A 23,486-nucleotide genomic window follows, 5' to 3' on the forward strand; every position below is an offset into this window, starting at 1 on the left:
TGTCTACAATTTTCAATTGCTGAAAGAATTAACATTTTATTAGGCCTATTTAGATGGAACCGGGAAGGCTGGCTTGTTACCTGCCGTTTGTCTAAATGCGATGTTGTGCGAACCAAAGCAACGTTTAAAAATGTGAATTAATCTTCTTCAGTCTTACCTTGTACTTGAGGCCTTTTGCGGGCATCTGTGTGAGTGAAAGCACTCCATGGTCTCTTCAAAAATTGCCTGATATACATTCCGAACGGGTAGGCAGGCAGGCTAATCCACGACAAATATGTGTTAACATACTTCCTGGATCCTTATTGGTGTCGCCGTGTAGCTGCAAGGCACTGATGGAGAGTCACAGACCATAATACAGCACACAAAAATGATTAAAACTTCAGCGTTTATATGTTCAACAATATGAAACTTAGTCTTAGGTGGTTTAAAATTACACCAAATGTATTTCAGATTATTCCAACGGCAGAATACAAGGCGCAGGGAACTTTGAGATGCGTAAATGCCACTTTGAGGTGCGTAAACGCTATTTAGAGGTGCGTAAACGCTATTTTCAAAATTCCAGAGGTGCATAAACAGCGTTTACGTGCGTTTTCCCTCCACTACAGCCCTGTATGTAAGGGCTGTGACAGGTGAGGGTGGTTAGTAATTATGTGAGTGCAAACGCAGTGCAGGTGAGTGAGGATGCAGGTGTGAGTGATCAGTACTCTGGTGACTGTGAGTGTGGTGCTGCTGAGTGAGGCGAGAGAGTGGGACAAGTGTATGCGTTTGTGTGATTGGGGACCGGAATGCAGCTGGTGAACGTGCAGTCTGGAAGAGTTTGTGAGCTGAAGGGGGCGTGGCTAGAGCAGAGCTCCGCAGGGACGTGACACCAGGGAATGCTAGTGTGTGAAATCATGTTTTAAGTCTGGTTTCTCAAAGGATCTAAGCATGCAACAGATCTGCTCTTAAATCTCTCTTAAAAGTTAATTGCATGATATTAGGGCTCATGGCAGAGCAGGAGTCAATAGGGACATGTGACATATAGGCTAGAGCTAGACCATTCACAGACTTAAGAACAATACAACCTTAAAATCCACCCTGAACTTCACTGGGAGCCAATACAGTGTAGCTAAAACAGGTGTTATATAATCAAACTTCTTAGTCCTGGTTAAAAGTGATGAGTATGCCAGAGTATGTCAATCACTGCCAATCTCCCAGTGATTGGAGGGTCAGTATACCAGAAAACCTGCACTGTTTTTCAGTAAGGGAACAGGTACAGTCATTCTTAAAGTTATTTATTCAAAGAAATCAATAAATCCCTCAGTCTAGACACCTTATGGAAAGTTTCTTGGTATTTCAAAAACTCTTTCCGTTTCCATTTCTCCAGGTACAGCTGCTCATCTCCGCTCAGGACGTAGAGAACTATAAGCTGATCAAAAGTGACTTGGATCGCCTGCGCACTATGGTGGAGAAGTCAGAGCTGTGGGTGGAGAAGAAAGCAATTTCAGAGAAAGAGGGGAAGAAAGATAAAAAAGGGAAGGAGAAAAAGGAGGTGATAATCCACTATGAAATTATCTTTTTATTCTTTATGCCTCTACCTAAATTGTTTGATATGATTTATTTAATGGGAATATTTTGTGAACATTTATTATACACTGCCAAAGCTTTGATAAGACCACATCTATGTAATACCTGATCTCTCCCCTCCCCTTGTCAGACTTCTTCAGAAGTGCTGGCCCCCAAGAAGGGCAAGCAGGAGAAGAGCAATGAGAACTACCAAATTGTTAAAGAGGTTGGTTTTCTTTTGTTCCCCTGTAAGAACAAATGAATCAAAACAGTTCCAACAGGGTCCCAGCTGCTTCTCTGTGTTGGACCCCTGGTAGTAGTTCCAATGTCTTCAGACATTTGATCATTGATATTAACATCACAAAACAGGATGTACAAAAGTTGATAGTACAGTTTTGTACTTATTTTTCACTGACTTTGTACCGCAGATCTTGGAGAGGCTGAACAAGATGTGTAGCTCAGGGGTGTTTAAGAAACAGCAGCGGCTACTGAAGAACATGGGGGCCCACAAAGTGATGTTGGATCTGCTACAGGTGTCTTATGACAAGGTAAGCTTGGTGGCAGAATGAGGAGAAATATTCAATACCTACATGTCACCAATGTTATTCCACCATAGTTGTTTTCAGAAACAAAATATTTTATCTTAAATTATTATGTAGTTTTTATAGTTTTACAGTTCAACCCTAAGTAGCACTTGTTACAAATTTGCTCTGGTAACTGGAGATTCTTGTTCATAATACTTGAAGTGAGTGAAAAACCCTGACTTAACCAAGTCAGATTCTTTACAAACCAGAGATAAGTAAACAGAATTATTTCTCTGTCCAGAGACCACTGCCTACACAGGAAGATAAGTTGTCCATACCCAAATAATTTAAACAAACCCCATTGGTCAACAGATAAATACGGAACCCTGTAGGGGTCATCACAAAATGTTTTACATGTGCAGAGAACGTGCGCTCGTTTTACTAGAACGTGCGCTTGTTTTACTATAGTGTGCTCTCGTTTTACTTTATTGTGCGCTCGTTTAACTAAAGTGTGCGCTTGTTTAACTAAAGTGTGCGCTCGTTTTTCTATAGTGTGCTCTCATTTTACTAAAGTGTGCCCTCGTTTTACTATAGTGTGCTCTCATTTTACTAAATTGTGCTCTCATTTAAAGCATTGTAAAACGAGGGAACCATTTATTAAAACGGACACTATTTACTAAAACGAGGGAACGATTTGCTACAACAAGAGCATCATTTAGTGGGTGCACGATCTACTTAAACGTGGCCACAATTTGTAAAACGTGCACTCGATATTGTCTTGAGTTGACACATTTAAACATGAGCATGTTACAACAATCCAGGAGATAGTGGAAACCTGTCTAGCGAGATGGATCTGGTCAGGGTATACCATGGTTTGGGCATGGTGTACAAGGATATATTGAGAACTTTAGCCACCCAGTGAAAGTCCTCTCTATGGCAGAGGTGGTGTAGACACACACACTCTGAAATTCACCTCGAACCGTCTCCGCCGTCGTGAGTATGACGATTTAGGTCATATTATAGAGTTAATTTTGAGCGAGCTCCAAATGTCGGAAATGACAAAAGTGAGCACTTTTATTAAATCGAGGGCTCGATTAAAGGAAAACGTGCTCACGTTTTATTAAATCGAGAGCTCAATCAAAGGAAAACGTACTCAGGAATTATCACGGCCAGAAAAAAATATCATTTAAAGTGACCTCTCCCGGGTTCCATAGATAAAGATCTGATAAAGACAGAAACAATACCCCCCCCCCAAAAAACGCTGCTACAACTATGAATCTATTCACAAAAGAGTGGCAGAAAGGAAGTGGAAATTACCTCTATTCGTCAGGCAGGCTCTGCTTTAATTAGTTTGACTCCAGTGAGAAGTAAAGGGTATGCTAGGATACATTTTTACTCCAAGAATCCTACAACCAATATTTGCCAGAAACATAAAAATACATAAAGCAGAAATAGAGAAAGGATTTGTGATTTTCAGATCTCTTCAGGTTGGGATATAGCAACACACCCTCAGTAAATGTAGCTTTTATGTTTAATGATCTCCAGCCCCATCTTTGATACAACCATTGAACACCATCAGCAACTTCTATCAAAGTCCATAGTTTTAACACAATTCCTATGGTTGCCGGGGACCAGGCTAGTTTACTAGTGGAACAGACTTCAAGATGGGAATTCTTGAGTTTATTGCAGACAACTACAGCCATGAACTAACAAGACAAACCTCAGGTTCAAGACACGTAGGTGCTTAGGTTTTCAATCCTCCAGAACACAGAAAAAAAAACACGAAGGGGCCCAGGCTTGTAGCTCTGCTGGGAACTAAGGGAACTGGTGATCAACGCGCAGAAAGAAACTAAAGAGGCAACCCCTGATGCTAAACAAGCTATAAACGTATACCCCTTTGTGGCAAACAAAACACGAGTCACACTTGGCAAGGCTACAAACAAAATAAGTACTAGGACTAACAAAACTATAGCTAAGGCTACGAACAGAATGGAGACTATGAACTAAACTATAACTAAGGCTATGAAAGCAACATGAACAAACTGTAACAGGAGCGCAGGTTATCCACATAGAAGTCAGGCCGCGGGAAATCCAAAGTTATCCTTTGAAGTGCGATACCAGACACAGAGTGAAGGGAGTGTGAGGTATAAGTAGGGGCTGTGACAGGTGTGGATGATTAGTAACCAGGTGAGTGCAAACGCGGTGCAGGTGAGTGAGGATGCAGGTGTGAGTGATCAGTACTCTGGTGGCTGTGACTGAGCATTCACATTGATGCGTTGGAATGTGTTGATCCAACGGAAGGCGGAGGAGTCTGGCGGGTGGGGTTCTGTTGATACCGGAGACGTTATAGTGAGATTGACAGGTCAACAAACCAATCACGTCACTAGCAAGCTTTTACCCTGTGAGTAGTAGCATGCTATCATTAGATAGGGCGCTCAGACACCTCGCATATCCTATGAAAGGTATTTTTCAGTTACAATAAACGGGTTTTTACATTGTACAGTGTCTATTTCTCGGTAACTTTTAAAAAATCTAACAAAAAAAAAGGCAAACAACCAACTTGTAGGTACAAATACGACCATCTACGGAGTTTGGTCAGCCATCTTTTTTTTTTGAGCTTGCCGCTCTGTAGACATGAGCATATACGTGATATGATTGGCTTGTGCTGTCAGTTATGAATGAAAGGGAATTTGATTGGCTGACTCATGCATTGCCTCTCGAAAAGTTGAACATTCTTCAACCCTTGCCGCAAGCAAAGCAGGAAACGCAACGCACGCAACCCAAATGGAGCCACAATTCAGTTCAGCAAAGGATGACGTCACCCCATTCAAAGTGAATGAGGGTGCGTTAACCCTGACGCATCAACGCATCAATGTGATCGCCCCGTGAGTGTGGTGCTGGTGAGTGAGGCGAGAGAGGCGAGAGAGTGGGACAGGTGTATGTACTTGTGTGATTGAAGACCTGAATGCAGCTGATGAGCGTGCAGCTGGGAGAGTTAATGAGCAGAAGGGGGCGTGGCCAGAACGGAGCTCCACAGGAGCGTGACATTTACAACGCTCTGTCAGGCATCATGTTTGATTTTCTACAATATTCATATAGTAATATAAATTTAAGTTCTTCTTTTGTATTTAATAGTGTAGTTAAGTTGAATTGCTGCACATAGCCATGCTCAAACTGGGTTGTTTTTAAATGTGCTTTATAAATACATTTGACTTGACTTGACTTGAATTCAAATGTGACCAAGCAACCTGTTTTCAGGCATGTAAATTAAGCTTTGTACATTTACAATAAACCAAAATAATGTATGAAATGGATTTAGATCTGCACAAAATGCTTGAATGTTAAATACTCTCATAAAATACTACTCAAAATGAGTATGAGATTACATTCAAACTAATTAACACCTTGAATATTTGATCAGATTAATTGTGGAACCATGATAATGTATATCTTGTTCTATCTCCTTTTATAGCATGACACCAAAATGCAAGAGATCATTAAGCACACACACCTGTTCCTACAAAGGTTTTGCACAGGGAACCAAGAGAATCAGATCCTCCTCCACAAGCACATGAGCCTGTTCCTTACCCCTGGTGTGAGTACAGTCACTTCATTCAGTTGTCTCATGATATTAGTACTCCACTTCTGTTTACATCCTTCCTTTTGAACTCTCACTGTTTGCTCTGTCTTCAGCTACTTGAGGCAGAGACTGTGCAGCACATCTTCTGTAATAACTACCAGCTGTGCACTGAGATCAGTGAGCATGTCCTCCAGCATTTCATCCATTGTCTGGCCACACATGGGCGTCATGTCCAGTACCTCAACTTCCTGCACACCATCATAAAGGCAGAGGGAAAGTATGTGAAGAAGTGTCAGGATATGATCATGACTGAGGTGAGTGGTCCTTCACTGAACGATGACAACAAGGATGGAAGATTTAAAGTTGAACTCCAGAGCCAGGGCTGTGTCCGAACACCAGAGTTGAGCTCCAGACCCAGGGCTGTGTACGAACAGAGTTGAGCTCTCGACCCAGGCCTGTGTACTAACACCAGAATTGAGAACCAGAGCCAGTGCAGTGTCCGAACACCAGAGCTGAAAGACTGAACGGACAGCTAGAGGAACGTGTAGAGCAATTCGCTGAATTTGACAAAAACTATGGGATTCGGATCGCTGACTGTGCCTTAAAAAAAAAAAAAACGAAATACAAATAACACATGGCCCACTGCATAAAGTTGCTCAAGTCAATAGTGGTCTGGCCGGTGCCTTTCTGTGATCCTAGCAGCGGCGGCTCCAGAAAGAAATCTCTGGTGGGGGGCTATTTTTTGGGTAATGATTAAGGCTACCCATTCAGTAGGTACAATCAATTTGGTGTTAGCTGATTAACTCATACAGCAATACCTTTTTGTTCACTAGATGGTAGTACACAACAGTAAGATGTCCCATCTAGCTACATAGAGTAGCTATAGTTATATGTGGAAAGCTATGGAAGAAAGTTGCACCCTGGACCCTTCATAAGCAATGAGGTTTCACAATAAATGATCCCACTTATTCATTATTCACATTCGTCAAATATTGTATGATGTAAAATAGCTTAACAGAACACATGATATGTCCAGTAACAACATATAGAAAGGGGCAACATATAAGTCATAGCCAACAATATGAATTGACTAATCTTGAAAGTATTGGCCTACAAAAGCAATATTTATATATATTCTTTTTCACACTCCGGTTGGAACAATTTCTTTGAAGCGGAAAGTGAAGAATCAAATTCGAAATAAACTAAATAAATCAGACTCTCGTCTGCTTAAACTCAATCAGTTAGAACTTTGTTGAGTAGGCCTTGTAAAGGACTTTCTCAGCTAGTATTTTTATCATTTTTAAGATAATGACAAGTTGTATGAAACAAAATCAATGTGTAAAATAGGCTGTGAAAAAATGTGGGCACCCTTTTAAGTATTTTGATTTGCATACCTATAGTCACTTAATGCTGATTGATTGAAACACAATTTTTTTTGGATTAACTGATTTCACCTTAAAATATAAAATACTAAACCCACCTTACACAAGTACTTCTGACATCATAGTGTTGCATTGTAAAGTAAAATGATCAAGACTCAACTTAGTTATATTCTCTTCGTTTTCATGCAGTTAACCAATGCAGGCGAGGATGTTGTGGTATTCTACAATGACAAAGCCTCCTTTGCCACCATGTTGGAGTTGATGGTGGAGTCACGGGAGGGTATCCAGGACAACAGTCCTCTCCGTTACCACATCTCACTGGTGGAGCTCCTGGCAGCCTGTGCGGAGGGCAAGAATGTGTACACTGAAATCAAGTGCACCTCTCTCTTGCCTTTGGAAGATGTAGTCAGAGTGGTCACACATGATGATTGTATCACTGAGGTATAGCAAAAGATTTTTTGACGGGGAGTAATCTGCTTTGTAGCTCAAATGACAGTGACTGAATATGAGTATTGACTCCCATGTGTTTCTTCAGGTTAAAATCGCCTATGTGAACTTTGTGAATCACTGCTACGTGGACACAGAGGTGGAAATGAAAGAGATCTACACCAGTAACCACATCTGGAGGTTGTTTGATGACTTTGCAGTAGACTTGGCCCAGGTAAGTGGATATGAACTACTACCAAGTATATGGAACTTGCTACTTTTAAAACACAAAACGGCACTATTTTATTGGACCCTGATATCTAATATATATATGTAAGATATATTACAATGTGACATTGCTCTCTTTTGTGTTAGATATGCAGACAGGACAGAAAGCTAACTGATGCTGCACTGGAGAAGTATGTCATATATGTGGTTTTGGACACCATACATGCCTTTTTAAGTTCACCTTTCTCTGAGAACAGCACCTCACTCCAGGTTGGTAAAAATATATATTTTTAAACAGTACCACTACCTGCCTGCCTGTGACTCTAGTACTGGACTCCTGTACTCTAGTACTCCTAAAATGAATGCTTAAGACAATTAGAAGCGTAACTTCACCCAGCATGACCTCTTCTCAAAATAATACTACAATGTACGTTGTCAGCCTAGGCATTGCAAGTGGAGAAATGAATTACATTAGCACTGAGCTAGGTTAGCTTCTAGGACTTGCCTTTTCCATAATGCCCATCCACTCTCTCACAACTACATACACAGTTACCAAGCGTATAACCCCTTCTGCCTGCACACATCTTGGCATGCCACCCAAGACAAACATCAAACCAAATGTTAAAACAAGACAGTGGCATTTACCCATACTCCCCCGAACCATGAACTCACCAAACTAATGCATCACTTTGTTGGGTGGTTATAGTGAAAACATCACACACGCATGGATGGAAATGTGGTTTGTGCATTTGGTGCTTGACTAAAAGTGACATACTGACATTGATGCATAGACTCAAAGTGACATACTGGCATATGGACTCAAAGTGACATACTGACATTGATAGATTGACTCAAATTGACATACTGGCATTGACATATGGACTCAAATTGACATTCATCTGTAGCATTTTGTCACATGCCCCAGTGTTACAAAAAGGGAAAACAGTTAATGTTCTGGAAAGGGCAAATTCTGAGGACAATTTGTGTACACAACCCTCTTTAGGTTTCACGTGTTCAATTGGACTCAGGTCTAGGCTCTGACTCAGGTATGCCTTAAGTCTAGACTCTCACTCAGGTCTAGACTCTTACTCAGGTCTAGTCTCTGCCTCAGGTCTAGACTCTTACTCAGGTCTAGACTCTCCCTCAGGTCTAGACTCTTACTCAGGTCTAGTCTCTGCCTCAGGTCTAGTCTCTGCCTCAGGTCTAGACTCTTACTCAGGTCTAGACTCTGCCTCAGAGAGACTCAAAAGACTGCATGTGTTAACCATGGAATTCTGTGTAAATAATTTTGATTTGTTACAGTTTGTACCAGTCAGGTTTACAATTGCTCTGTTTTCTCCCCCTAACCCTGTGTTTTCAGAACCACAGCCTGATTGTGACCCAGCTGCTGCAGGCAAACTTGCGTCTGTCGGACTGTACCTGGCTGCAGCCAACGCAAAGGGTCCTGGTTGATACTTGTATCCGCACACTTGCTGCTACTGGTGAGGTCCTCACAGAAGCTAAAACAGTTATCTTACTGTCAAGGTCAAAGAAATCAATTGAATTAAATAGTCTTATATATATGCAAACATATTTATACATACATATGCATTACAGCCTGTTATCCTTTCTACCTTTATCTGCAGCTAAGACTCATACCATCTCTTTGCCCATTGAGCTGGAGGCTCAGATTACCATTATGCTTGCCAGTATTACTCAGAATTCCTTGTCCCGTGCCAACACGAGTTGTAAGGGCTCCTCACGCTCCAGTCGCCCAGCTGGTCCTACCAATCCATGGGACTACAAGAACATCATTGAGAAACTACAGGTATGCAGAGACAGAATTTCAGGACACCTATTCATTAAATAGCTAAAATATTTTTTAGGCATCATGACCTAATCCCTCCTAGTCACACAAATTTTAGATTTACCAAAAGTTAGTTCAAGTCACAAAATGTAATTAGTTGAAAACGCTCCTGGTAGCGCATAGTTAACTTACAAACTGCCACCTACCCGTTGCTTTAACCTCTCTGTGCAGAAGCGCCCCTAGTGGTCGCCAAAGGGAGATCAAGCTGATTCAATAATTTACGTCGTATGTAGCAACAAAAATAAAAAACATAAGCAGCTGAATTTTTAAGTTAAGCACTACTACTGCCACAAGCACCTATAATATCAAATGCCAGTGTGCACCAGTTCTCTAGATATTGTGTTCACTTGAAACCGGAAGTGCCCACTGCTTTATTACTGTTTTGATGCCTCCTCACACTAATTGTCCATTTAAACATGCTATCTTTGCCAAAATGTCTTATTTTTTTAAATGGAAAAATGGTTATCTATCCAAACAACTAAATGATGACACTGGAAATTATAACTGAGGGTTTTATCGTGGTTTATTTTTGTGCTCACATCACTGCAACAAATGTGCCTCCATTTCCCATATCATACAATCTCAAACTTCTCGTGTTTTTCGCGGCCATGACAAATATTTTTTTTCCGAAAAACAAACCTGAATAAGGAAAGACATAAGTCTCTTTTACTAAACTTTGTGGTTATTATTCACCACAGTACATTTTATTTGTCATTCTACGATAGGTTTTATGTAAAGTACCCAATTCATGTAAAAGTGTACCATTTACAAAACGGTTGTTCCACCAATCCAGGCATTAGAAAGTGATTGTGCACTATTGGATAAAATAGTTGTCATTCTCAGGTTTACAACGATACGCCTATTATCTGTCTTTGAGTAATGAAGAAGCCTCATTGGATCCTGCGTAATCGCTCTGACCATGATTTATGGCCCGTGCATCATGATGAACGACCATTGCGCGTGATACAGCTGTGACAACAACAACTGCGAAGCGATTCTACCTGTGGCGACTTTTTGTACTACTTGTGTTGGTATTACAACTGCTGAAGACATGAAGACAGACACGCATCAAGAAGTCTTGGAGATCCTGTTCAACAGTGAAGACGAAGACGAAGAAGAAGTTAGACAAACTAGGGACAAGGATAACTTCTCAGACGGTGCCAGTTTAGATTCAATTTTTACACCAGTGCCAAGCTTTTCAGTCATCTCCACCAGCTGCGCTTTGGGGCCTGTGGGACCATCAGGGAGAACCGTGTGGGGTTTCCCCGCACAAAAGAGAACGGCTTGGACAAGAAAGCCAACCGAGGGGAAATGCGCTGGATCTGCGAGGGCTCCTTGCTGTATTTGAAGTGGAAGGACACGCGTGACGTTGCCATGTGTTCCACAATCCACAAGGCATACAGTGGAGAGTCTGCGCAGCGCCGTGTCCGCAACCCTGATAAAAGCTGGTCCAGGAAGGTGTTTCCTGTACCTGACCCAATCAAGGAGTATAATAAGTACATGGGGGGTGGACCTTTCTGATGCCCTCATCAAGTAATTCTCCGTGACTCGGAAGACAAACCGGTGGTATTTGAAGCTGTTTCTACACTTTGTAGATATTGTAGTGGTGAACAGCTACATTATCCACAAGGAGATGGCAGAGGCAAAGAATCAAAAGCCCCTCAACCAGAAGAGCTTCAGGTAAGCTCTGTTGGAACAGTTGGCTAAAGTTGGGAAAGAGGCTCAACCAGAGCCAGAGCCAGAGCCGCTAGAATGTTACCCAGTACTCATCTGTGCATCCATGGCAAGGAGAAGATGTGTGCTGTGCAAGCTCTGCACTATGTTCAAATGTTTACGTTGTAATGTGTCTCTGTGCCTAGTCTCATATAGGATGTGCTACATCAGCTGGCATGGTCCCATGAAGCAAAGAAAGGCTGGTTGCATTTTTTTTTTTTTTTTTTACATATTTGTTAATAGTTCTTGTTTTTGGAGTTTGTCAGTTGCCTCCTAAAATACATTCATTACAATGTCATAATGTACTTCTATATGCATTTGGATAGGGTTTGGGTATGTTTAGGAGAGGCTAGTAAGTAAGTAAGTAAGACTTTATTTTTATAGCACATTTCGTACAAGAGTTGCAATTCAAAGTGCTTTACATAAAATCAATAAAAGCAAGCAGCAGGAGCAATAAAATAATGGTCAACATCGCTAAAGACCTTTATGTATATTCTCTCAAGAAAATGCAATACAATACAAAATATTAAACTGAAATTTATTCCTAATGGTTTGCTGAAGTACAGAAGATGAGAAAAAGTTTGAATGCTAGAAAAACTGATTTTTGTGTTTTTTGGTTTTTGGTTTTTGGAGAGGTCATAAGACACTTGGAGACGTCTGAGGACATCAGAGGTGTCAAAAGTATTCACATTCATTACTTAAGTAGAAGTATAAATACAAGGGTTTAAAAATACTTTTGTAAAAGTTGAAGTATCAACTCAAGCTTTTTACTTAAAAAATTAATGTAAGGGTATTTTTTTCCCCCCGTTAAGGACAAACTCTTAAGCCGCGTCTTGGGCCTATAGTGCACTTCCCCACCCCCCTGAAAATATTTTTCTAAAGGCCATAATGACTATAATGTTGAATTAAAATGTTATGTTAAAAATGTCCGATGCACTAGGCTACCAATTTCAGCTGCATATATGCCCATTGAAAAGGATTACATTTTATTAATGCAAATACATTAAGGTACCATATGTGTACTACTGAGCATTAACATGGGTTTCATGGAGCGGAAGACATGATAACTAGTTGCCTATAAGTATTGTAATAGTGCAAAAAGTCAAACTTAACCTTTATTGGACGAGACCTTGAGACCTTTGGACTCAATCCCGTATGTACAACACTACCAATAGGCTTTCTTCAGCCGCAAAAGCAGCAGGTTCTCAAAGTTATTTAAGCCAATGCATGCTGTTCTTGGCCTGAAGATGAGCCCTGCAACACTGAACAGTCTTTCATAGGCTGCTGAGGCAGGGAGTGCCATATTAAACAAATTCTCTGACTGCTGGGTCGTTTTAAGAGGGCCGGCCTTCTTCAAGGAGGAAAAGAAGTCCTCTTCCTCAGATGATTGGGAGCCCTCAATGACGTGATTCTCAGCCTGACAGTCCAAGTGGCTTCTAATATAGTCAAGGCCTGTGGAATAAAAAAAATAAAAAAAATCTGGATAATTTAGACCATATGACGGTATTGTAATTGTGTATTGGATTGTGTGTGTCATTCACTGTCTCCATAAAAATTACACATACTGAGGGGAATTTGAGAAGATAGACACTTACCAAGTTTGAGGTTATTTTTGTCACTTGTCCAGCAGGTCTTTAATGTGGGAACTAGATGCATGTACCTCATTAGACGAGTGGAGTGTTTCTTCTGTGGAGAAAATGAATGTACAGGTACAGATTGAGATTCATATTATTTATCTCAAACCACAAGCTCAGATTATCTAGGACTTCTGCTGTATTAAATGACATGCTTGAGGTTCATGAATGAAGGTCAGACTACAAGTTAGGGAGCAGTTTCACTGGTTTATGCAATAATGTTGACCAGACCAGAATATTTACAGCTGATTTAGGAACACAAGCAGCTGCTGACATGACCAAAAAGTAGCATTATTGTTCAGATAGTCCGACTTTAATTCATTTTAAACCGCATTTGGCTGATAGTTAAGCCTTTACAAGGACCCATGGGGCCTGCCCTACACAGACGCACGCACTCTCATACACAGACAGGATCATGCCTATTCTTAGTACAGGGGCGATTTTAGGATCTGGTCTTTAGGGGGGCCCAGCCCCCAGTGCTCACAGAGGCACATTATTTCTTGCTATATGAGGTGAACTAGTTCATTTATACATTTTCGAGCTGCAGTATTAGATTTGTTTTGAGTAGTGTTTCCCCCTGCAACTGTCAATTTTAAACTCTTCATTTCAAAAGACTGGCTTGAGATGGGTAACAGAGAGACTGAGACAAATATTGAAGATAACTCAACATTTATTATGGGAGTAAAGAGATAAAACAAAAACAAATGCTAGAAAAGAAATAAAATGGTCACTAAAATGATTAATCATTGAGCCAAAAAACACGAACACCACACACTTGGTTGAAAATAAAATAAATAAATAATAATAGAAAAATAAATAAATAAAATAAACAAATAAGGTCTCTTTCTGTGTGGATTAAGAATAGAAGGGCCCTAAACAGAACAAGGACAGGGGGTCTCTAGTGGTCAGGAGGACAAACTGAAAGTTTTTAATACCTGACAAAGGCGGAATAAAGATCTGTCCACTCACATCCCATTCACTTCACACAAAAACAGTAATAAGAACTAAGTGACTAGTATCTAAGCAACCTACTTCAGAAGAACCAAGCGGTGTCGCCTCACCTTAAGGTTGGCAAACCTATCGATCACAGCAGCATGACTAATGCCATCAAGAACCTCTGCTTCAATTGCCATTACAGCCAAATTACAGCTGCTAACTGGGATCGTAAGAGCAGCCTGAACAGTAGCTTTGAGTGTAGGGAACATGTCAACATCAAGTTGCTGATAGACAGCCAGCATGTCCTCAACATGTCCCCCAGTCTCCTTCTTCCGCTTAAAAAAGCTGCTGGCCACCATCACCTCCGCTGGCTTGAGGTCTATGTTGTAGTGCAATGCCAGTGGTGACAGGAGAGGCACAGACAAGAAGTGCTCAGATTTGGGAGAGCAAGCCATAATCCCACTGAGGAGCTCCCCACTGACGTCAGAAAACCTCTTCTCCAGTTCAGCTACCATTCTTCCATCTAAGCAAGGAAATAGCAGCCTCTGTTTTAGGTCATCTGGATTGGAGGAACCAGTTGCCTCACTGCCTGCCCCACATGTAGATTCCACCATATAGTCAGTCATTCTTTTGGTTTTGCGTCTCTGCTAAGATGATTCATCAGAGACAACCAGTTTGTTGGCATCGCAAATGGCCATTGCTCGGGCATGCAGCTCACCAGCAGTGGAGTCACTACGCTTCTCCTTAAGGGTGTGGGTTACTGCATCTTTGTACTCCAGTGCTCTGACAAGGTCAATGTTCTCCTTCTGCAGATACAAGTGCAAATCTGCACATACCGACAGGAGAGCGTGGAACATGACAAGCAAGTACACAGAGGAGAATTTGGAGAGTTTCACTCTCAGTCCCACAGCCAAAGGTGTATTGATGCCAAGGAGGCATTCAATTATGGCAGGGAAGTTCTCAAGAACAGCGTTAACTGAACGGACTTGGCATGCCCAACGCGTTGTCGACAATTGGACAAGTTCAGTTTGCTGTAGCCCAAGGGTTGCTTTCGTCTCTGTAAACTTGTGGTGATTCACAAGTGATGAACTGAAAAATGAGTACACACTTTCCAGCATTTCGAAAAACTCTCTGGCCTCAGGAATTGCCCTGCATATGTGACATAAGACAAGGTTCAATTCATGGGCATAACAGTGTACATACACTGCTTCAGGGTGTTCCTTTCTGAAATGGGCCTGGACGCCGCCCACAGCCCCACTCTTCACTGCTGCACCATCGTATGTTTGAGCCACACATTTGAGATCTCCAATGCCAATTAGAGCCAGCTGTTGCTCAATGGTGTTGGCAATTGACTTAGCATCAAAGCTCATCAACTCTGTTAGGGATAGGAATCTTTCTTTAACCATACCCCCTGTGACATACCTCACACAGAGAGATAGCTGTTCTCTTTTTCCATCCCTGGCTTCATCAGCCATAATGGCATACATCTGCGCCTCCCTCATCTCCTTAACAATAGTTGCAGTGACCTCTTCTGCACAACACTGCACCATTTCATTCTGACTGCTACTTGAAAGATATGTGGTGTTCAGTGGAGGAGTGTAACTTTGGAGAAATGGGTCAAATTTATGAACCAGTTGGAAGCATTCTGCAAACATCCCTTTATTGAGGCTTTCACAAGACTCATCGTGACCCCTGAATGGAATTCCCTCTTTCCCCAGCAGGGAAGTTACTGCCACAATGCGTTTTAAGTACTCCCTTCTCTCTTGCACTTCAGAGGAAGTAGCACTCTGAATTTGTTGTACGACACTACCCTTCAAAAGACTTGCTTTGTAGCTCTGCCATCGAATGACACTATCTTTATGGGACTGTGAGGATTCATGTTTGTGGAAATTTTTCACACCACCACTAATGAATACGTCCTGTTTTAAATTTCGCCCAAACACCCTACAGCCATAGCAGAATGCAGCATCCCTTTTGCAGGAGTATTCAAGCCAATTAAAGCTTTGAAACCATTTGAACTGGAAGGCCCTTTTGTGTGTGCCACACACACTTTGTGGGTATTGGGCTAGCTTTACTTGTTTAGGTCCTGTGTTTCTGTCACCTAAATCCAAAACTGTCTCTGTCGAAACTGAAGCTGCTGGTTGTTCCTGTTCTCCGCTCACCTCCCTGTCACCTTCACCTTCAACCTGCTCTTCCTCCTCTGCTTCTGTAGTAACATGATTCAGAATATATATATATATATATATATATATATGGGTCAATGACGTTTCAGTATTAGAAGTCAGGGTGGTGCAACCACAGCTAATGCCACTATTGTATAAATTAAATGAGTGAGTTGATTATCTAGACAGCACATTCATTGACCCATATATACAGCCGCGGAAAAAATTAAGAGACCACTTCAAAATTATCAGTTTCTCTGGTTTTACTATTTATTGGTATGTGTTAAAGTAAAATGTACATTTTTGTTTTATTCTATAACCTACTGGCAACATTCCTACCAAATTTCAAATAAAAATATTGTCATTTAGATCATTTATTTGCAGAAAAATGACAATTGGTCAAAATAGCAAAAAAGATGCAGTGTCTTCAGATCTCGAATAATGCAAAGAAAACAAGCTCATATTCATTTTTAAACTACACAATACTAATGCTTTAAGTTAGGAAGAGTTCAGAAATCAATATTTGGTGGAATAACCTTGATTTAAAATCACAACTTTCATGTGTCTTGGCATGCTCTCCACCAGTCTTTCACATTGCCGTTGGGTGACTTTATGCTACTCCTGGCGCAAGAATTCAAGCAGCTCGGCTTCTTTTCATGGCTTGTGACCATCCATCTTCCTCTTGATCACATTTCAGAGTTTTTTTTATGGGATTCAGGTCTCGAAATTGGGCTGGCCATGACAGGGTCCTGATCTGGTGATACTCCATCCACACCTTTACTGGCCTGGCTGTTTGGCATGGAGCATTGCCCTGCTGGAAAAAACACTTCTCAGAGTTGGGGAACATTGTCAGAGCAAAAGGAAGCAAGTTTTTCTTCCGGGACAACGTTGTACTTTGCCTGGCTGAGGTTTGTAAAAGACCATAAGGATTGAACCAAAGCGGACTGGAGGGTCTCCTAGTTCGTCTTCTCTGATGAGTCCAATTTCACAGTAGGTGCAAGACTCTGTGGCTTGTAGGCCTCTCCAGGTCTCCGTCTAACCACCAGACGACCATGTGTTGGGCAAAGCTGAAAATTGGACTCATCAGAGAAGACGAACTAGGAGACCCTCCAGTCCGCTTTGGTTCAATCCTTATGGTCTTTTACAAACCTCAGCCAGGCAAAGTACGACGTTGTCCCGGAAGAAAAACTTGCTTCCTTTTGCTCTGACAATGTTCCCCAACTCTGAGAAGTGTTTTTTCCAGCAGGGCAATGCTCCATGCCACACAGCCAGGCCAGTAAAGGTGTGGATGGAGTATCACCAGATCAGGACCCTGTCATGGCCAGCCCAATTTCGAGACCTGAATCCCATAAAAAAAACTCTGAAATGTGATCAAGAGGAAGATGGATGGTCACAAGCCATGAAAAGAAGCCGAGCTGCTTGAATTCTTGCGCCAGGAGTAGCATAAAGTCACCCAACGGCAATGTGAAAGACTGGTGGAGAGCATGCCAAGACACATGAAAGTTGTGATTTTAAATCAAGGTTATTCCACCAAATATTGATTTCTGAACTCTTCCTAAGTTAAAGCATTAGTATTGTGTAGCTTAAAAATGAATATGAGCTTGTTTTCTTTGCATTATTCGAGATCTGAAGACACTGCATCTTTTTTGCTATTTTGACCAATTGTCATTTTTCTGCAAATAAATGATCTAAATGACAATATTTTTATTTGAAATTTGGTAGGAATGTTGCCAGTAGGTTATAGAATAAAACAAAAATGTACATTTTACTTTAACACATACCAATAAATAGTAAAACCAGAGAAACTGATAATTTTGAAGTGGTCTCTTAATTTTTTCCGCGGCTGTATATATTAGGGCCGGGACTTTAACGCGTTAATTAAGATTAATTAATTACACAAAAATTAACGCGTTAAAAAAATTGACGCATTTTAATCGCATCTATTTTTGCACCGCGGAACGTTTCTCACTGGAAGAGTTCCAGACGGACCGATTATACTGGCGCACCAACATGAACAAAGAAGCTGATGAGACCGCGTTGGTTGGGCCAATTGATGGGACATTTTGTTACAAAAAAATAACGGATGGAGGCGTCGATAAGAACATGGTTCAGTGCAAGCTATGCAACAAGGAATTCGCATATCACCGCAGCACATCGAGTATCACCTCAATGCAAAAACATATAGCAGCTAGCGTGGACGTTAAGCCTGACTCCGGGTTAGTTACTCCGGGTACAACCCACACACAACCCACACTCCACCAGAGATGTTTTCTAACAGTCAGGGTTTCCAATGTTCTGAATGTACTTGAAAGTATTGTGTTTTACTTAAAAAACCCAAAGTATTATAGTTTACAGAAGGTCTACCTATCTATAGGCTACCTGCATTTCTGAAATGTTCTACATTTCTAAATATGGTATTGCTACACTTAATGGCAAAAATTGCACTGGTCTGTTGGACTTGAATAAAATAAACAATATTTTTGTTGCTTAAGCTTATGTATTCAGTCATTATTCAATGGTATACTAAAAATCCATGTGAAAAAAATTACTTCTCACTGTTCTCAGGTCAAATATTTATATGCGATTAAAATGAGATTAATTTTGATTAATTAATTACAAAGCCTCTAATTAATTAGATTATTTTTTTTAATCGAGTCCCGGCCCTAATATATATATATCCGAAACTATCTCAGCATTTGCTTCGCTCACCTGAAGTTGAGCGTTGGCCTTTGTTCTTGAAAAAAGAACGTACGTCCATCTATGGAAAGACAGAAAATCGGTCAGATTTTCCTAATGTTCCATTAACATCTCAAAATGTCCGGTTTAACGTCAGGGAATTGCACTCGGCCGCACTCTTGACCCCGTATTCTAGGTTTCAACCTGGCTAAATGCACTCAGTGGCTCCCACATTTGCCATCTATTTACTTCTACTGGACTACGAAAAGCTTCTGCATACTGACATTACCACACACACACATACACGCTTATAACCGGACCAACATAGGATTAAAATTATTAGTGAACCACAGCGCCATGATGCCCAAATTAGCCGGGTCGACACACTGTTGTGTCTGTTCAGTTCAATTCAATTGAATCCAATTGCTAATGCCTTGCAACAGACTCGGTGCGAAAATTTTCAGTTGATACGTTTCTCAGTGAAGTGAAGACGCTTGCATAATCTGGTGTCGGTGTATATTTTCTTACAACACACACGTCTACTGAAGAAGAAACACTTACCTTCTCATCTCTTGTATAGGTGCTCGCCACTCCAGAAATGTGATGTTTATGGTCGCAACTATCTAACTACCAGATCAAACTGTCAAGCCGTAGAATGTGCAAACCAATCAGAAGAGATGTAGTCGATAAGTGGACGAGTCATAAGCCTCGTTTTGAAGCAGGGTTGCCAGACATACAAGGTTGCCAGATTGGCCAGTGCAACCAAAGTATTGCGCGATGGCAGAGCAAGATTTTCGCATAATATAATATTTTTAAAATGTGCTGAGCCAGGTGGAGCCAAGCTATCTCACGGTGGGGCCATGGCCCCACTAAAAATAGCTTAAACTCGCCCCTGTCTTAGTACATGCTTTATCATCAAGCTGTAGACTACATCTTTGCACAATTAACCTACAAATATTGCATATAGCAATAATGTAAGTTCAGATAACATTTGGCTTAAGTCGAATTTCAAATGTCACACAGAGCCCAACAAACGAACAGCCTTTTACTGTCAAGAAAACCATAGCGTGTCGTGGCATGTACCTAGCCATAGCAAACATTGCAAATTTACCATTAGCCAGTACGTTGGTCACTACTACAACATTTAGTCAATAATCGACTATCATGACGAAAAGTAGTTTTGCGCAATTTACATGCAGATGTTGCATATTGAAAAAATATAAGCTCAGATAACATTTGGCTAAAGTCGAATATCAAATCTCCACAGAGCCCGACAAACGAACTAGCAAAGTTGAATCATAGCCTAACTACTGCTGGCAAGCAAACCATGGCATGTCTTAGTATGCACCTAGCCATTACTATTACTACAATATAATAATATAGGTTAAGGTTACTATTAGTGCTGTCAAACGATTAATCGCAAATGTATTAATCGCAAATTTGTATCTATTCTAAATGTCCCTTCAATATATATATATATTTTTAATGCTCTTATCAACATGGAAAAGTGGATTGGCTTGCTTTCTGCAATGTTTTATTTTATTGAAAAACAACATTGCCAAACATGGCGGTACAAAATAAAATTATAAAATGCACATTTCAGATAAACAAGGACTCAGCCTATAGTGCAGTTAAACCATAGCTTAATATATATTTTTTTCAAGTTTGCTGTGAACATAGAAGTCAGGCCTCTTATTTCAAAAACAATGAACCGTAACAGTTAGGTTACCAATAAAAGGTAAGCCTACTACTTCTGTGCATTCAGCCAGCTGCCTGTTGACATTTTCAGACAACAGTGAAGCTCGCTTTTTTGCACATCACAACTTTTAAAGGTAAACTTTCTATTCAGAAGCTTTTTATCATCCATTTCGCCGTATCGCGCTCACTATTCACTCAAACGTAACGTTAGCCTACTACACAGTTTGGGAGAGCAAAAAGACCGTTAATCAAAAAACAAAATAAAAAATTGACGGCGTTAAAATGGGCTCGCGTTAACGCCGTTAATAACGTGTTAAACTGACAGCACTAGTTACTATAATATAATAATTAATAATAACAAACTTTCAGCTCACCTCAATATGCCTTTTCAAATTCGACGGCGAGTCGAAGCCATTAGCTCGTGGTACCTTGGGTGCGCAGAGCTTGCAGCGCATTCGAAATTAATTGCTTTTGCACCCAACCATCTCGAAAAATTCTTCCAGGTACGGCAAGGGATGTACAAGGGTTGGCTGGTCTTGTTGGCTATCAACCTCCTCACTGACACTTGGTTGGGAGTGGGATATTTCGCTGGAGAATGAGTTATCTGACACAGACATCTTTGTAATGGGCTTTTCTGCTGTCCTTGCTGAAGAGTGACGTGATTTGTAACGGTTGAGTTGTGTCATCTGATGGAGCTTATTCTGCAGGTGCATCGCGTAAAAAAACAATAGGGTGTCGGAATGGTATATGTTCATACTTCTTCAAAATCGGTCCAAAATCGGAACCTTCTTCAAAATTGGTCATACGGTTCAAAAGTTGCGTGTGTTAACACAAGTCCAACTTGACCCGTAAGTGGCGATACAGTGGTCTAATGGGAGACATGAAACTTGATGTGAATAAAGAAGGGACTGTCCTTAATGAGTGTGCCAGATTTCACAAAAAGTTACCATATGGTTCTAGGGGCTCCTGACGGAGGAAACCTAATAATAGCAACCTTTTAAACTATTTAAATAACTCTTGAATATACCAAGGTTGTTGCTGGAAAGGACAACACCTGGTACTGTATGTCATTCTAGCATCACGGTACCACTTATGAAAGAGTCTTGCCATTTCTTGCTGTAGAGAAGGGAGTTACAATGCATAAAATGGAGATGGAAGAGTTAGTTATTCTGATGTTTTTTGATGACTTTGTGCCTGTGGTGGAAAAGTTGGTATGGTGAAGTCGTCTTAGGCCAAAATTGTGGGAGATTAGGAAAATATACTGTACATATTTTTTTAAATCCAGTAAATCCTGCATGAATATTTGGTATTGATATTGCAGGACATTATAGATACTCTGGAGCAGCGCTTGAAGCCTCTAGTGAACGCTGAGCTGTCTGTGCTAGTGGATGTCATGCACCAGCCTGAGCTACTCTTTCTGGAAGGCACAGAAGCTAGGACACGCTGTGAATCTGGAGGGTTTATATCAAAGTAAGCGCCACTAGTGTATGTGTGTGTGTGTGTGTGTGTGTCTGTGTATGTGTGTATGCGCATATGTATACGTGTAAGTATTTGGGTAGGTGTTTTGCAGATCATTTTATAAACACAGGTAAAAGGGAAGCCAAAAAATTAAATAAATGACCTTACATTTGCATTTAGTCATTTGGCAGACGCTTGTATCCAAAGCGACTTACAAGGAAATGTAAGGACACACTTGGTAAGGAGGAGAGGGGAATTGAACCTTGCTGAAATTATCAATGTATGTTTGTGTGTGTGTGTGTGTGTGTGTGTGTGTGTGTGTGTGTGTGTGTGTGTGTGTGTGTGTTTGTGGTTGCTAATAAAGGCTGATCCAGCATACTAAAGCTCTGATGAGTTCAGAGGAGAAGCTGTGCATCAAGGTACTGAGGACTCTGCAAGAGATGCTCATCCGTTCACTAGACTTTGATGAGAAGGTGAGAAGTTACCCAATATTTCAGTGTTTCAGTGCCTGTCTGTTTAACCACAAGTGCAAAACATGTAATTATATGTTTGTTTTCAGGGAACATCCTTAAGGAAGGTACTACTGCAAAACTATCTCTACAACAACGTCAATGGCAGCAATAAGCCTGAGATAGTTGAGATCGGAGCAGGAGGAGGAGGTAACACCACCAGGAGCCTGTGAACTCAGCCTGATAATACGTACCATGAATACTGCGATTGGCATCATTCCAAATCTTCAGTTCAATCTTAGAAGATTCAAAGCACTCTTTACTCCCCATATTTCAGAACAGCAAATCTCACTGCTCACAACTTCACTTCCAAATTCTCTGACAGTAACACTGTAAAGAGATAAAGAGATAGATACTCATCCTTCCTTATGTCCAAGTCTTTGCATAATGTCTATCCTTAGGTGGTGAGGAAGAGCATGATTGGACAGCTGTAGCTGCAGTCCAGTGTCGTCTGGACAGAGAGGGAGGGACTAAGCTTTTTACTGACCTCGTCATGAGCACCAAAAGTGACAAGATTTTCCAGGAATGCATTCAGCTGGCCATCTGTCTGCTTGAGGGGGGGAACACAGATATTCAGGTAAGAACTAGACACGGGTCATGTAAATTATTCTAGAGTGGTGCTAGGGTTAGTCTCCAGGAGGAGAAGCCCAATTTTGTAAATACAAAGATGATTTTGAAACGGATAACTAATATCAGGCTAAATTATTCGGAGTTCAGACCAGCAGTATAGAGTGTGGAGAGATTCCAACACAGATACAGACTCCAACACTGTAATTGACAACTTAATTTAGGCTTAAATTGGGCGTCACGTGTAAAACGAATTTTTGTAGACAGAAAAAAATGCAGTGGTATAACATGCATTCATTTTTTTTATTAAACCATGTAACACTGCAATGCCTTTTGACCGAAAACCACAAGAAAGAGAGACTAAACCACCAGCTGGCGTTCATTTTCAATAAGAGTTGGCAATTTACAGTGACAAGTAATATATGACCGTTGCATTGCCAACTAGGTGGGGCTAAAATAGGGTAGAGGTCTATTTTATGCAAGTGTAGCCAGGCCCGGGGTGGGTAATCGGGAGAATCGGGAGCTTTCCCGCTGGGCCGCTTCACTTCTGGGCCGGTCGAGAATGACATTTTTTGACATTTGTCACGTTCGTTCATCTTCTC

The 23,486-nt window shown here is 41.0% G+C and overlaps 1 protein-coding gene across 1 annotated transcript in view; it reads left to right on the top strand.

Moving 5' to 3' along the window:
* itpr3 (inositol 1,4,5-trisphosphate receptor, type 3) overlaps positions 1-23,486 on the top strand; it is a gene marked incomplete at both ends in the record, with an annotated part of 155,198 nt that overhangs the window by 69,639 nt on the left and 62,073 nt on the right. Inside the window, 14 exons of the mRNA XM_080853365.1 lie at positions 1,367-1,531; positions 1,697-1,771; positions 1,974-2,093; positions 5,542-5,664; positions 5,763-5,963; positions 7,221-7,472; positions 7,567-7,692; positions 7,833-7,955; positions 9,046-9,166; positions 9,311-9,492; positions 21,672-21,820; positions 22,173-22,281; positions 22,368-22,467; positions 22,719-22,894. Coding sequence (XP_080709491.1) covers positions 1,367-1,531; positions 1,697-1,771; positions 1,974-2,093; positions 5,542-5,664; positions 5,763-5,963; positions 7,221-7,472; positions 7,567-7,692; positions 7,833-7,955; positions 9,046-9,166; positions 9,311-9,492; positions 21,672-21,820; positions 22,173-22,281; positions 22,368-22,467; positions 22,719-22,894 — 2,022 coding nt within the window. The remainder of the gene's footprint in view (positions 1-1,366; positions 1,532-1,696; positions 1,772-1,973; positions 2,094-5,541; positions 5,665-5,762; positions 5,964-7,220; positions 7,473-7,566; positions 7,693-7,832; positions 7,956-9,045; positions 9,167-9,310; positions 9,493-21,671; positions 21,821-22,172; positions 22,282-22,367; positions 22,468-22,718; positions 22,895-23,486) is intronic.

This window comes from Sprattus sprattus (genome assembly GCF_963457725.1).
Source record: "Sprattus sprattus genome assembly, chromosome: 16".
NCBI classification, from domain to species: domain Eukaryota; kingdom Metazoa; phylum Chordata; class Actinopteri; order Clupeiformes; family Clupeidae; genus Sprattus; species Sprattus sprattus.